Raw genomic sequence first — 16,183 nt, 5'->3', positions numbered from 1 at the left:
CACTGCCCTGGCACTTGATGTAATACATTGCAGCAGTATTGTCCATCAGGATCTCCACCACCTTGTCCTTCAGGTGGGGCAAGAAAGCCTGGCAGGCCAGGCGAACTGCTTTTAGCTCCCTGATGTTGATGTGGAGGGCCAGATCGTCCCGCAACCAGCCACCCTGGGTGCTCAGCTTGCTCAGGTGGGCTCCCCAGCCCAGGTCTGAAGCATTGGAGACCAGCGTCAACAACAGGGACACAAAGGGGACTCCCTCCAACACTGACCCTGGGTCCACCCACCAATCCAGGGACAACCTGATGTGGCCTGGCACCCAACCTATCCAGTCTAGGTCATGCCTGTTGGGAATGTAGATGGATGCTAGCCAGGCTTGCAGAGGCCGAGATGGAGCCAAACATGGCTGACCACGTATGTACACGCAGCCATGTGGCCCAACAACCACTGGCAAGTGTGAGCCATGGTGAGCATGTGGTTCTTTACATGGGAGATCAAGTCTGACATGGCCTGAAAATGCGCTTCCGGAAGGTATGGAGTCGAGAACCGCCCCAATGAACTCTATTTGCTGGACGGACATTAAGGTGGATTTTTTCTCGAGACTCCTCTGCATTTGCTCCCGAGACCTGCCCTTGATGAGCCAATTGTCAAGATATGGGAAGACCTGGATCCCTCGACGTCTCAAGTAAGCAGTCACTGGCGCCATACATTTTGTGAACACCCTAAGGGCCGATGAGAGGCCAAAGGGGAATACCGTAAATTGGAAATGCCGTTCGCCCACTATAAAACAGAGGAAACGTCTGTGACCTTGGAATATGGAGATATGGAAATAGGCGTCCTTCAAGTCAAGGGCGGCATACCAGTCTCCCGGATCCAGGGAGGAGATGATGGAGGCCAGGGAGACCATGCAGAACTTCAACTTTCTGAGAGACTTGTTGAGGTGTCGCAGGTCCAGAATGGCTCTGAGGCTCCCTTTTGCTTTGGGGATTAGGAAGTAGCAGGAATATAACCCTTTTCCTTCATGTCGCAAGGGACCTCTTCCACTGCCCCCACGTGCAAGATGTTCTCAACCTCTTGAATGAGGAGTTTCTTGTGAGAAGGGTCCCTGAAGAGGGGCGGGAAGGAGGAGATGGGGGAGGTGGAGTAGAAGGCAGGGCCGGCCGAAAACTGCAGGGTATAACCATGAGACACTATGTCCAGCACCCAACAGTCCAAGGTGACTTGGGACCAGGCCGAATGGTAGAGATGAAGATGCTTGAGGAAAGAGCCAGATGGATCCTGGAAGGTGACTGGGGCATCGCTCTCGACCACACCCTCAAAATGAGCACTTCTGGCCCCCGGGGTGTTTTGCTGAGCCGGACTGCGTGGGTGAGTGGGAGGAGGAAGGGTGACAGTGGCTGAAACTAGTGTCTCTGTCCCTTCTTGCAGATCCCTGATGAGACTGCCAAGGCCTAGGAGGCGAGGGCAACTGGAACTGCTTTCTCGCAGGCTGCAGTGGATGCATGCCCAGCAAGTAAAGGGTGGCCCCAGTGTCCTTTAGGTCATGCAGCCTTGCATACATCTGGTCAGAAAAGAGACCATTCCCATTGAATGGGAGGTCTTGGGTGGAGGTCTGCATTTCTTGGGAGAGACCTGCAGTCTGATGCCAGGAGCTGTGCCTCATAACCACTGCCATTGCAATCACCGTAGCCGCCGACTCTGCTGCGTCCCACGCCATTTAGAAGGAGCACCTGGCAGCCACAGTGCCCTCCTCCACCAGGATGCCAAATTCCTGGGCCAAACCCTGTGGAATGGACTCCTTTAACATATGGAGGGAGTCCCATAAGTTAAAGTTGTAACAGCCCAAGAAGGCCTCATGGTTTGCCACCAGGAACTGCAAACTGGCTGTTGAATAAATATTTCTTCCAAACAGATCCAACCCTTTGGCCTGTTTATTTTTGAGGGTCGAACTGGTATGCCCCTGCTTGTCTTTTTTATTGGCCGCAGAGACCACCAGCGAGCTGGAGGGTGGGTATGGAGGTATTCAAACCCCTTGGCCGGGACAAAGTATGTTTTCCGGCCCTTTTTGAGGTGGGAGGAATGGAGGAAGGAGTTTGCCAGAGGCCCTTGGCAATCTTAAGGACACCATCATGCACTGATGGTGCAACACAGGTTGGGGTAGAGGCTGACAGGACATTAAAAAGGTGTCTGCCTGCTCAGCCATCTTCTCCACCTCCAGTTCCAAGTTCTTGGCCACCCGCCGTAGCAGGGCCTGGTGTTCTTTGAAAGCATCTGGCAGGTTGGCCCTCGAGGGTCCCGCAACCACCTCATCTGGGTGAGGACAACGACTGCACCACCAGGGAAGGTTCTGGAGCATCTTCCCCCATAGGGGAGGGAAGCTTAGGGGTGAGCGCAGTTTCCTCTGCCTCGCCCACCGAGCATGGCTCGTGCACCGAGCCTGGTGCCGTAAGCGCCGCCAGCTGTTGCTCTGAGGTGACGGCCGATGAGCAGTGCGAAGGGGGCATTGCCACAACTGGCATTCCCCACGCACCACAATAAGGCCAGTTCACTGGCCACTGGCCATGCTGCCAAGTCGGTGCTGTCGACGTGGTTTCACGTGCCTATTTGTGCTGGTGCAGTCTAGGTGAGGGGCTAAACTGGGCTTCCGGGTCGTAAGAATTCCCTTCCAGTGACCATGGTGGGGCCACCAACGCCTGGGTTTGTTTGCTGACCGTTGCCATCGGAGACGGGTGCCTGGAGCGAGGTGATCGGTGCCAGTGCCAAGGGGCATCAGAGATGTGATGGGGAGCGCTCCCACGAGGCAGGCAACTGGGAGTACGCCAAGAGGGAGACTGACAGGCAGTAAGAAGGAACTGAGAGAGCATTGGGCGGGTGGAGCCTGATACACCGATGCATGAGTGCGGCACTCAAGAGGGCGCTACAACTGGCTCCATAGACACCGCTAAGGCAAAAATCTCCGATGACCACAAATGTGGGTGTGCACACACCTGGAATAGAATCGACATGAGCAAGCATTCAAAGAAGAATAGTTGATACTGAAACGCCACTACCCGTCACCTACAGCCCCCAACTAAAACCTCTTCAGCACATCATCAAGGATCTACAACCTATCCTGAAGGACAATCCCTCACTCTCAGAGACCTTGGGAGACTGGCCAGTCCTCACTTACAGACAGCTTCCCAATCTGAAGCAAATACTCACCACACAACAAAAACACTAACTCAGGAACCAAACCCTGCAACAAACCCCGGTGCCAACTCTGTCTGTATATCTATTCAAGGGACACCATCATAGGACCTAACTACATCAGCCACACTATCAGGGGCTCATTCACCTACACATCTACCAATGTGATATATTCCATCATGGGCCAGCAATGCCCCTCTGCCATGTACTTTGGCCAAACAGGACATCTCTACGCAAAAGAATAAATGGACACAAATCTGACATCAGGAATTATAACATTCAAAAACCAGTAGGAGAGCACTTCAATCTCCCTGGACATTCAATAACAGACTTAAAAGTGGAAATTCTTCAACAAAAAAACTTCAAAAACAGATTCCAATGAGAAACTGCAGAACTGGAATTAATTTTCAAACTGGACACCATCAAATTAGGCCTGAATAAAGACTGGGAGTGGCTGGGCCACTACAAAAAGAAATTTCTCCCTGCTGATACTCACACCTTCTTGTCAACTGTTTGAAATGGGTCACCTTGTTTATATTGGCCTCATTAGCACTAAAAAAGTGATTTCCACCCCTTCTTGACAACTGTTGAGAATAGCCCACTTCCACCTTAATTGAATTGGCTTGTTAGCACTGACCCCCACACGTGGTAAGGCAACTCCCATCTTTTCACATGCTGTGTATTGATACCTCCCTACTGTATGTTCCACTCCATGAATCTGATGAAGTGGGTTTTAGCCCACGAAAGCTAATGCTCAAATAAATTTGTCAGTCTCTTAAGGCAGTGGTTCTCAAACTTTTGTACTGGTGACCCCTTTCAAATAGCAAGCCTCTGAGTGCGACCCACCCTTATAAATTAAAAACTTTTTAATATATTTAACATTATTCTAAATTCTGGATGCAAAGCGAGGTTTGGGGTGGAGGCTGACAGCATGCGACCCTCCATGTAATAACCACACGAACCCCTGAGGGGTCACGACCCCTAGTTTGAGAACCCCTGCTCTAAGTGCCACAAGGACTCCTCGTTGTTTTTACTGAAATACACCATGAAAAATGTGCTTGTTTTCTTGTGCAACACAAATCCTGAGCTGAGCTGCATGTACAGTGGCAAAAGGAACTGCACTATGGACATAGAGAACAATTTATTTTATGTTGTAAGGTGCATGATGACAAACAGAAGGATGATATGCTCCCACCAACTAAAGTCAGCTCTGCTCTTGAACACATAAAGTCACTGTGGTTGCCCCAATAAATATGAGATCTGAATTTGTCCTTCTAAATGCCCGCATAATATTTTAAGAGATTATCTATTGATCTCACCACATTGGAGGTTGGAAATACTTACAAGAACTGTGAATAACTGAAGAAAAAAAGTGTGTGTAAGTAACACTACCGAGGAATCTTGTAATGGACCATGATCAACTGGTCAATGCACTCAACAGTTCATAGAATTATCAGCAACCGTTAAATACTGCATTCCCATTCCCACATGTGTAAATTAGTGGCTAAAGAAAACTTCCTTGGTTGACTTTTTATGATATTTCCCACTTACTGTGTTGACTTTTTTGTTTTTAATCATGAAAGAATAAATGTTTGAACTAGGAAAAAAATTACTGTCCACAACATCAAAATTAGGGGACATATTTCACGCATAGTACACAAAATCTTTTTCCAAAGACCAAAACACATGACGACAGACACGGAAAGGCACCAGTGGAACAAACAGAGAGATAGAGCCCTTAAGGGTGTAGTAACCCAGAGTTATCAGCAGTTCCAACTTGGATTCCATACTGTTGACTTAAAAAAATAAACGCATGAAGTGTCTGAGAAATGAGCTATGTCATATTGGAGGATTAGAACTGAAAGGCCTGGAGAAAAAAAAGTGAACTTCAAAGAGAAACCTTGCTGAAGAAAGGGAGATCATTTGGGCCACACACAAAAAATCAAGTGTTAATAGCCTTACCAATTTGGCTGTGTGATCTTGTCAGAACTTCTAAATTGACCAGAGGTGGGCATAGCCAGTACCTGGATGGCAGCCCTCAAATAAAACAGAGACTCTGCAAGAAGCAAAAAGAAAAGGAGTACTTGTGGCACCTTAGAGACTAACAAATTTATTTGAGCATAAGCTTTCGTGAGCTACAAGCTCACGAAAGCTTATGCTCAAATAAATTTGTTAGTCTCTAAGGTGCCACAAGTACTCCTTTTCTTTTTGCGAATACAGACTAACACGGCTGCTACTCTGAAATCTGCAAGAAGTGATGCTGGTGATTTAGGAGGAAGCACTCTTTCCCCCTGAATCAGCAATACATCCATGATCCAGAATGGGACCTGAGGCAGTGTGCTGTCTTTAGGAAGACACACAAAACCCATTGTCTACTGCCCATTTATGCCCCTACAGCACTTTCTGCATGAGTATGCATGCTAACCAGTATATCTTAACCAAATTCCAGCTGTGTTCTGTAGCTGTAACTGCATTCTACTAGAGTGACAATAGAATACTCAGTTGTACACAAAATCTACTCCACATTCCTCAAGTAGCTCCAACTGGAGATGTTAACCTTCATTTCTCCTCCTAAAATCTGCTGCATAGCATTGTCAATATAGAGTGACTGTGGAGTTTGTTGGTGAGAAAAGTCATCCATTCATACGCAATCTATCAATCACTTTAAGAGCCTTTTGGAAGAAAGTTGCTATATAGATATTAGGTATTATTATAACTCACCAGTAGTGCAACCAGCCTCGTCAATTCCACTTTCACAGTCTTTTTCCCCATCACATCTCCAGGATGATGGGATACATTTGTTGCTTGAGTCTCCACAGCTAATTTTTTCAGCTGGGCACACTTGTTTGGCTAAAAAAAAAGAAAATACAAGGAAAATAAATGTAGATATGAAAACAGCAGTAGACATTAAAAAGATATTGCTTTAGTAAATTTAATGTGGCCAAATTCTGAAACTGATATCCAGGTAAAATTCCTATAGTAAGTGGCAGAGACCATTGATATCAATGGGAATTGGGCATGTTTAGAATACCAAAAGTCAAATGCAGACACATCACAATAAAAGAACTTCAGAACTTATTTTTATTTAAATATTCAGCAAATAATTTATCAGACACATTTATTATTATTAATTGATCTACTAGTAGCTAATATGGTGGTGGGGGTTGTTTTTTGTTTTGCTTTGTTTGGTTTTTTTTTTGTTTTGGCTGCTATTTCTTTTGTACAGCAATTTCTGAATTTCATGAAGCAAGAGAGATTTCCCCTATAAGACAAGGGAGTTAAGTAGACAAGATAATCATAAACTCATAGATTTTGCACACATCCAACTATAGTTGGCTAAAAATTAGAAAAGACCACAATGAAAGGCCACAATTGAGGAAGATGGCTGTGATGGTTAAAAAACAGCCTGGTTTACAGGGGAAGAAAAGGCAGCTATAAAAAATAAAAATAATAATATAGAACAAATGGAAGGGAGGGGAACTTGATTGTATTCATAGGTATAAATCAGAAGTTAGGAATTGCAGAAAATTGATAAGGAAAGCCTAGGGACACAAGGAGAACTCTATGACACAATACAGTTAAGGAGCGTTTTTTGTTTTTTAAATATTAGGAACAAAAATATCCTGAGAATGGTAGTGCTCCATTACCAGATGGAAATAGCAGAATTATCAATAACAATGCAAAAAAAATGTTTAATAAATATTTATGTTCTGTATTTGGGGAAAAAGCAGATGATGCTGTCACATCATATGGTGATGATAACCCTCCTTCCATTTCAACTAGTTTCTCTGGAGGATGTAAAACAGAAGTTACTAAAGTTAGTCATTTTTAAATCAGCAGGTCCAGAAAAGAGTTTTAAAAGAACTGGCACAGGAGCTTGCTAGACCATTAATATTGATTTTTAATAAGTCTTGGAGCACTGGGGAAGTTTCAGAAGACAGAAAGAAAGCTAATATTGTACATTTTTGGTGCACTGAAACTATTCATGAATTTGGATAGAATTCAGCAATTTCAGCTGAAAAAAAAAAACGTTTTACAAATTGGAAATGTCAAAACATTTTGTTTCAACATTTTCAAAATGAGCCATTTCAACATTTTGTTTCAAAATGACATTTTCAAAGACAATCTCCTGTCTGTGCATAATACAGGAGAAGAAGACCATAAGTGGGGCTTGGCATGGGGGCAAAGGGAGTGGGAAATATTCCCTAGCACATCTGGTTTTGAGGAAGAGAACATATAATGACAACTGACATTGTAATGCAATGTGATCATTGACCTGCAGGAAGGTTATGTAGTATTCACAATTTAATTGTGGGCACTACATCTGTCTGTAGCAGCCAAACAGCCCGGGGGAGCAGGAGGAATGGGGAAGATAGGGACAGAAGAATTCTATTCATGGAGAGTAGAAGAATTAGGTTAATCATCTCATTGACTGAGTAATTAGAGACATTAAAAAAAAGTAAATTAGACCAGATGAACTTGCAGGACGCAAAGACAGAAGCTGTCACTTGTCACAGTTCATCAACTCTTTGCACTGAGCCAGGCCCCCATGGCTACTGTGAGTCCAAGTGATCTTTGCATCTTTGCACTGAAGCCAACTACTCAGCACAAAATGAGGGATAAAAGAGAGAGAAATTGAACAAAATCAAAGTGAGAGTACTGGAGAAATACCCAACAGCATTTCTACAAGCTTCTTCTTAGAGATACCAAGACAATTCAAATGCAATGGGACTTAACATACTGCACAAGCCATGAAACAGTCTCCTTGTAGCAGCCACAAATCATGCTTGGTTTATATATGGGCAGGACGGTCTCAAATCTTGCTTACAGAATTTAGTATGCTTTGGACTTATGTGACTAAAATGTTTAGTTCCTTCTATTCTTCTCCAGTCTTCACACACTTGGGAAGGAAATGGTTAATGTAGTATGTGACAGTGACTGTCAAACCTGTATATCCTGTGCTCATGTAAACTATAGCAAGGTCTGTCTTTTCAGAAATAGACCATTAAACAACTTGGTTAAAATGTCAGACACATCAAAACCAATTTATCACAATGAACGGCAAATGCCAAGGATGGACAACAATGCTTTATTTATAAGGAGACAAGAGCAAAGGAGACAAGAAGGTTCCATTTACTCACTACAGCCAATGACACATTCTTCTTTTTCTTTACATGAGGCTACAAAGTCTTTCACAGAACCATAGAGCCTAACTGGCGCCCCACTGTTTGGCTTCCTCTTATGCCACTGCTGAGCTTTTCAGGCTCCGGACAGCATGTATATTCAAGAAAGCCCAAGAGAACAGAATTGATTTGCTTTCAGAAGACCATTTGTCAGGTTCTCACCATACAGGTACTCTGAGAGCATGCATAAAATGTAATTAAGCAACTTCTACTGGTGGGAAACCTACAAGACTTTTAATCAGCAGACTGTATCTATGAAAAAAGCATCCTTTGTGTAAATGCACCATCTTAATGATGGGGCAGTTTTTTCAGTATCTCTGTTTTAAGAATCCCCAAGACCTTTTTTTTCTTGTTTCTTTCAGAAAGCTTTAATTAGCACAGGAAAAAATGCCAGGCAGAATGGCTTTATTTTATTAATTATTATTTCTGTCCTGTCAAGTAAATTGCTTCTCTTCAATTTCCAGTGCAGCTTTTGGATCTTTAAAACCCTACATAATGGAATCCTCATCAATGGTATGGCCTGTAATTTAAACAAAGGCTTGGGTTTCTTTAACCAGGGCCTCCATACAAACTGTCCTGGTAGGAATTCCTCCCCACTCTTGAAGACCAAGCCCAAGTCGGACACATTTTCTTGCCAGGAGATACTCCCTTTGAATTCACTGAAGGAAAGATCATGCCCTCTGTGCTTCTACTCAAGGCAAGCATTATCGCAAAAAGAAAATTGTTAGAAGCTGGTAGTCAGCAAAAAACTTAACACCGTTAAATGGAATTCTAGTTTCAATTAGGATATGCTCCTGACTTCCGGAGATTTATGACTGAGCAAGATGCATGTGATTAACAGTCATGTTCATCATGCATATGTTTGCATATACGTTCTGAATTCACACTAACTTATACTTTGTGCATTTCCACTGAAGGCACAGGGACTGCATGGGGTCTAGCTCTGAATTTGTTCCTTTCTGAATTATATGTGGCTGCTATTTTACATAGCTCTAGTTTCTGTTAACATCTCCCTTCCTTATGCATTTTCCCCTCTTCATTCAGGAGCTGGAGCAGGTCTGGGAATTAGGAGAACTGGATTCTATTCCCCGTTTACTCATTGATTCATTATGTGGCCTTAGACAAGTCACTCACGCTTCAGTTCAGTTTACTCATCTCTGTAAAACATTAAGATACTCAGTTGAAAGGTATTATAAGCATTAAGTATCCTAATTATTATTCCTATTTATCCCTTCTTCCCCTCTCCAAAAGCAAAAAGCAAACAAAGTTTTTTTCTTATAATCAGTAACACGTTTTCTATTTCTTCTAATAATCACTTACTGCTAATCATGTTTGACCAAATTCACTGACACCAGCACTGAATTTGGGCTGGTGAATTCTTTTGATATTGATACAAAAGTTATATCATAACTACTTAGGGGAACTCCCCTGAACTCACTTATTTAGGTGCCTAAATATGGATTTATATATGAATAATACACACAAAAATCAAGAACACATTCGTGGGAATTCAAACAGAAAGGCTTCATACACTACAGTGCAAAACAGATTAAGATTCCAGTCAATTCCTTCTCTTACCACATCAAGCTATATATACTGTATGTAGGTGTTTATATACAGGAGTGAAAAATTCTGTATGACCTCTCAGCTTCCACAGATGTCACTTTTCAGAGTAACAGCCGTGTTAGTCTGTATTTGCAAAAAGAAAAGGAGTACTTGTGGCACCTTAGAGACTAACCAATTTATTTGAGCATGAGCTTTCGTGAGCTACAGTTCACTTCATCGGATGTCACTGGAACTCAATATTCAGTGGCAGAATTTGGTTCATACATTATATCTATATTTACATTTTAGATATCCAGGGGATTGTTGATAAAAAAGGAGCCTTTTACCTCTAAGGTTTCAGATCAAATCCAGCCCCAGGCCAGCATGAAACATCATGATCGGTGGCTCACATGAAATGAGACTAGGGCATCTACAGTGTTGGAATGAGGACATCAAACAATCAGCACACCTGGCTTCTTTGTTGGCAGTCTCAGCAGAGAGGGAAAGATGCCTGGAGACTAATCTATCCACAACACTTATTATATGGGTCAGGACTGAGGCACATTTGCAGGACACTGGGCAGCTTGCACGGCTGTCATTTGTCTGGACCGTCTGCAGTGGAGATATATATATATATATATATGTATATGTATATATATAAATAAATAAACTTTCAGTGAGTATAAAGGCAGATTATAGGGGAAAACCCTGAAGCATGTATTATTTTGCAGCTCAAGATAATTAACTTCTTCCAGGCTTTGAACATAAATTACTATAAATGACCCAAAGACTAATTAAGAAAGGACAATAAGAAAATATAACTACAAAGCTCAAGAAACTGCAACATCGTTAATGGGATAATAGTTGATAAGCCTGATAAAATATTCACTTCTCCAGTTTGATTTGTCTGATACTGACTTGTTTTCAGAAGTTCTCTGGGGAATGGAACAGGATTTACATGGATTTAATTCTGTTGCACGAAACAGTACAGCCCAAATGCATTCTTGGGTGTTCGAAACAGAAACTGCTCTCTCTTGGGCCACATGGGTTAGAAGCCCATGGTTCTCATCCAACTCCTTTCCTCACTTAGAGATATGATTAAAATGTGCTTACTGTACCAAGGGCTCAACATGCTTAGAGCAGACAGCACGTACATTGCTTTTAGACAGATTAACACACTGCTAATTATCGTCTGAGATCAGAGTAAACTATAACCAGGAATTCAAAATCCCAGGATTAATCCTAATTACCAAAATAATGAGTGACTCTGCAGAGTAACTCTGGCCTAGACTTTTACAGGAGAGGTGTCTGTATGCTTCACAATGAAGAACAGGGGCTACTTACAAAGCTACTTATTGTTGGGATTGATGATAAAAGTGATTCCCGGGGGTCTTGCCAGCAGCTTTAATATTTATTACATAAACTGATTTGAGCACCATGTAAAGAGGCAAGATAAGTTCTGTCACAGACTGAAAAGATTCATGGGGCCAGAATTTCAAAAGGGCCCAGGAACAGATCTGCAGTGCTCTGTACCCACAACTGGAGCCAGATTTTTTAAAGAGCTCAGCCTCCAGTAGTTCCTACCGACACTTATGGCTAGATTTTTAACACAGTTCAATGTGTGGGGTGCCGAGCTCTGTTGCAAAATCTGGCCATTTCCTATCATCTACCCCTCCTAAAAGACAGAGTAATTGTAAGGGCTTATCTACATGAATACTTGGCTCGTGGCAAGCTGGGGTGTACTCCCACACTACCTGCCACACTAGCCTGTACCCCCACACTAGCCTGCTGCTCACTAGGAGTTCATGTCTCGCTGCTACCATGCACTAAAATTTCCCTACCGTGCACTTCAATCAATTCCTGTTTCAAATCAGTGCAGATCAAAGCACACTAGGGGAACTATTAGTGCGTAGGTATCATGGTGCTTGGCACTGTGGTTGTATAAGAAGATCTACAGGTTAAAACCAGGATTCTCTCTTCCCAGATGTGATAGTTGATTAGAGATTATTGCCTTCCAACAATCCATGTAACTATTTCTCATCCAGCATGCAGGAAGTCAGGGCAGAAACCCTTGGGATATAACAAAATGATATCTGATGTGATGAATGCCCCCCAAACTTTCTTGCCATTATACATAGACACATTACTGTTACAAATTCACTCAAGATGTGTCAGGACTGACATGCTGTTTATCCTCTGTGGTTAGTCAGATTCCTCCTTTTATTCTACCTATTTAGAGAGAAAGAATGAGTTCTCCCCATCCCTCTCAAATATCTGAGCAGCCTCAATTTTCTCCATCCCTATTTTACACCAGACACCCTCAGGGCCTGTTTGGCAACAACTCCACTATCAGCTAAGAGCACAACTCACCATGGAGCCTCTCACCTCCTCTCTTGAAGTGGCCAGAGAAATCCCTCCTCTCCCCACCTTTCTCTGTAAAATTAAGAGCTGGGTATGCTACCTCTCCAGATGGCCCAGCAGCTGCTTGCTTGGGAATGAGTCACCAGGATTGAACTGAACTCGGATCTTTCACATGGTGCTGTATAGCTCCTCCGCTAGGTCATGAATGGATGGACAGTGAAAGAGAGGGCAAGTGGGATATGTTAAGATGCTTAGCATGATATACTGTCTGAGAGATGTGAGATAAAGTGCTTGAAATATACAGAGTCGCTAAATATGAATGGGTATAAAACATTAGCAACAAGAACAATCTGAAATGTACTTCAGGAATATTTCCATCTTGTCAGAATTAAGTGAATGAGATAGCAAGAAGTGATTCTAGGTATTATGAGCCATTTGTCACCTCATTCCTACAGAAAAAACATACTGCCTTTCATGAGCCTACAGCCATGTGGTCACAGGGCCCATTTTCTTAGACTGGCCTACAAAGAAAATTAATGAAGCAGCAGCGCAGCTTGGGGCTAGTGTCTGGTCTAATCACTAGCGGGCAGAGCTCCCAGTCTGAGTGGAGAAACAGCAGCTTTCCACAAGCTAAACTCTGGACCCATTTGTCAGTATTTCCATGTATGTTGCTCCTTCAACCCTTTGCAATACCCTCTCTGGGGACCCGCAAGTCCAATTATCTACTCTGGGCTGACAATGGAGAAATATTAAAGTATACAGGATTAAATACTGCCCCAACCGAAAGAATTGGGAATTCTGCCATTGACTTGAATAGGGTCAGGATTTCACCCACAAGCTATAGCTGAGGATTGGCTGACTATAAGATCTGCAATACCAGATCCATTGGTGCATCCCAGCCAGTAACCTGCCTCTGATAATGGCCAATACCTGATGTTTCAGAACAAGGCTTAAAATCAAAATATACCTAACTAATTATGCCATTTGTATTCCCTTATCATTATCTTAGTTTACACGGCTCTAAATCATATAAAGAACTATTTTCACAGTGATTTGAAGAGAATAAATAATACTTATTATTTGTTATTAGTCATAAGGTTGACCAGCATTTTTTAAACTCAGGACGGCATCAACCCTTCCTTCTGATGGTGCATAGGAATGGCTCAATCCTCCTTACAGGAAGAGCTCATTACTCATTAGCAAATCAGCACAGAAGCAGCCTCCATTGTCATCTATGGGTAAAAAATGTACAGCAGAAGAGACTTCACAAGGGCTGGTTCCACAGTACCCTGTGCCCCTGCACAGATCTGGCAATAGGTCAAGCAGAGGGCATGGCCCAGGGCAGGGATTCTCAAGACAATTTTTTTGGTGGCTTCAGAGTGCAGCCACCAACGCTTGCTCTGACACTTTTTCCTAAAATACTTAATTAGCTTTAGGAAAAACAAATAAATCGGCACATAGACATGTCCAAATCATTGTAATTTATTTATTGCTAGCTAGTGAGTCTGCTGTGAAAAGTGATATTAACAAACATACAAGTATCACTTTTCACAGCAGACTTACTCAGCCATGGCAAGCCTGGGGACAAATTAAGCCCTGTATGGGGAGGTCGGGGGAGGCAGCAGGGGCCAAGGGCAACAGTGGGGGTCCAGAGCCTGAAGCCCTGCAGCCAGACCTGAAGCCCCGTGGCCGTGGGATAGGGACGGAGCCCGATGCCGCGCAGCTGGAGCCTGGGGCCTGCCACCACGCAGCCAGGGCCCGGGACTGGAGCTCAAAGCCCCATCGCTGGAGCCTACCGCCCCACCACTCCAGAGGTGAAGCCCAAATCCTGAGCCGCCCCGCCCCTGGGAAGGTGGGGAACTCACCAGCTGATTGCTCCTCCAGCGTTGTGCCCCAGCTGTCTCCAGAGGGGGCAGGGCTCAACCCCTGCTTGCAGCCCCAGCAGCCACCACCAAGTCAGTGCATCTAGGAGCAACAGAGAGGGGGAAGGGCCACTGCTTTGCCCTCTCCTTCCCCCCAGTCACAGCCCAGGAGGCTGAGGCCACAAGAAAAGCCCCTGGTGGCCGCATTTGAGAAACGCTGGTCTAGTGATCAAAAGCTGGGGAATGAGAATCAGGACAGCTGGGTTCCAATCCCAGGTCTGCCACTTAATGAGATATAATCTGGGCCAGTCACTTAGGGCAAGTCTACACTACAAAATTAAGTCAACCTAAGTTACGTTGTCGCACACCCACCACAGTAATTACATCACTTTTGAATGTCCACACTACATTCCTTGTGTTGGCAGTGCGCATCCTCACCAGGAGCGCTTGCACTGATTGAAATGTCTGCGTGAGGCATTGTGGGACTGCTTTTGAAAGCCAGTAACAGTCAGTATAAGCAATGAAGTGTCTACACTGACAAGGAATTGACCTAACTACATCAACCTAAGCACTACGCCTCTTGCGGAGATGGAGTTAAGTCGGTGTAATGGGAGAGTTACATCACTCGGAGCTACATTTTAGTGTAGATGCTCAGAGTTAGGTCAACATAAGCTGCTTCACATTGACCTAACTCTGTAGCGTAGACCAGGCTTTTACCTTGCGTCCTTCAGTATCTTCCATCTCTAAAATGGCATAGTACCTACCTGCCTTGTAGAAGAGTTATGACGCTTCCTTCATTAAATGCATGTGAAGAACTCTGAGATCCTTGGACGAAAGGTCCTACAGAAGCAGAGGCTCCTTCTGTGTATCACATGTAGGTTTTATAAACCTTGACTGTACCTATCCCTTTAACAGGAACATACAGTGCTTCCCATTCAGGGTTTATCTTCAGAGAAGAATTTATTTGTTCTTTTCTGCCATCTCCCTTCTGCTTCACTAGACACTCCTCCCTCTAATTCAGTCAGATAAAACCACCCTTAAACCTTGTTTTTATCACTAGTATTTTTATTACATTTGAAAAAAACAAATCTCCAGCACTGATTAACAAAAAGCTGGATTCCCTATATGCAAGTCCTTCAAATTCCTTTGCAATATTTACAATGTCTTTTTAGCTCTGCTGGTGAGGAAGCTTAGGACCGGGAGCCTCACTGCTAGTGTGCTTAGTCTGTGTGCTGATAGGCAAAGAGTAATCATGAAGAACACTAAGTAAAAATACAATGCAAAGTTGTATGAATTAACTAAGGAATGAGAAACAGATGAAACAGAGCCTGCAGAAGAGGCTTTCAGGGTACCAGGAATGTGCTGGGCAAATAAATAAAACAATTTAAAAAATTTGCTCAAAGTTATTTCTATATAGGCGTCTAGTGGGAAAACTACTAAACATTCTGTTTTATAAGGGAGAGATATTTTTCTACTATCGATTTCACTAACAAGGCAACAATGAGGTTCAAAAATCAAATGGCTTTGGTTGAAAGAACTTGAAAATGTACCAAGTGTTCCCTTTTCTCTCTCTCAATATTCTTTAAACTATCTATTTTTAGAACCAGCTTGGTAGTCACTGATTTAGCACCCTGCTCTGCACAAAACTGACACCCTGACATCAATCTGCCCTCTTACTGCCAGTTGTAAAGAGGGAGACTGCTACTCCGTCCAGGTACACCTGGCACTTTTGAATGCAAAGTGGGCAAATGAGGTCAGAAAAATAGGAATTGGTCCTATTCTTGGCCCAAACACTGAATCCTTATTTTGAATAAACAAAAATCACACCACCCTGAGATGAATGCTGTATACTCTGAGCATGCTCAGTCAGAATGTAGGATTTCTAAAATGGTGCCTTGGCAAAGAGCCGTGTGTGTGTGTGTTCACGCGTGGGGTGGGTGGGTGGTGTAGAATCATAGTTTTGAGGTAAATGACAACAGTGAACATGTGCAAGATTGGTGGCTACTGAGCATGTGCAGTAAGGGGTGAGTGTCAGAAAGGTCAGTTAGGCAA

At 43.5% G+C, this 16,183-nt stretch overlaps 1 protein-coding gene across 1 annotated transcript in view; it reads right to left on the bottom strand.

Annotated features, from left to right (window-relative positions):
• Window positions 1-16,183, bottom strand: part of LRP8 (LDL receptor related protein 8) — a 296,358-nt gene that overhangs the window by 83,013 nt on the left and 197,162 nt on the right. Inside the window, exon 4 of the mRNA XM_077824837.1 lies at window positions 5,902-6,030. Coding sequence (XP_077680963.1) covers window positions 5,902-6,030 — 129 coding nt within the window. The remainder of the gene's footprint in view (window positions 1-5,901; window positions 6,031-16,183) is intronic.

This window comes from Eretmochelys imbricata, chromosome 8 (assembly GCF_965152235.1).
Source record: "Eretmochelys imbricata isolate rEreImb1 chromosome 8, rEreImb1.hap1, whole genome shotgun sequence".
Classification (NCBI taxonomy): domain Eukaryota; kingdom Metazoa; phylum Chordata; order Testudines; family Cheloniidae; genus Eretmochelys; species Eretmochelys imbricata.
Note: the sequence above shows the minus strand (reverse complement) of the source record. Positions and strands in the feature narration are given on the sequence as shown.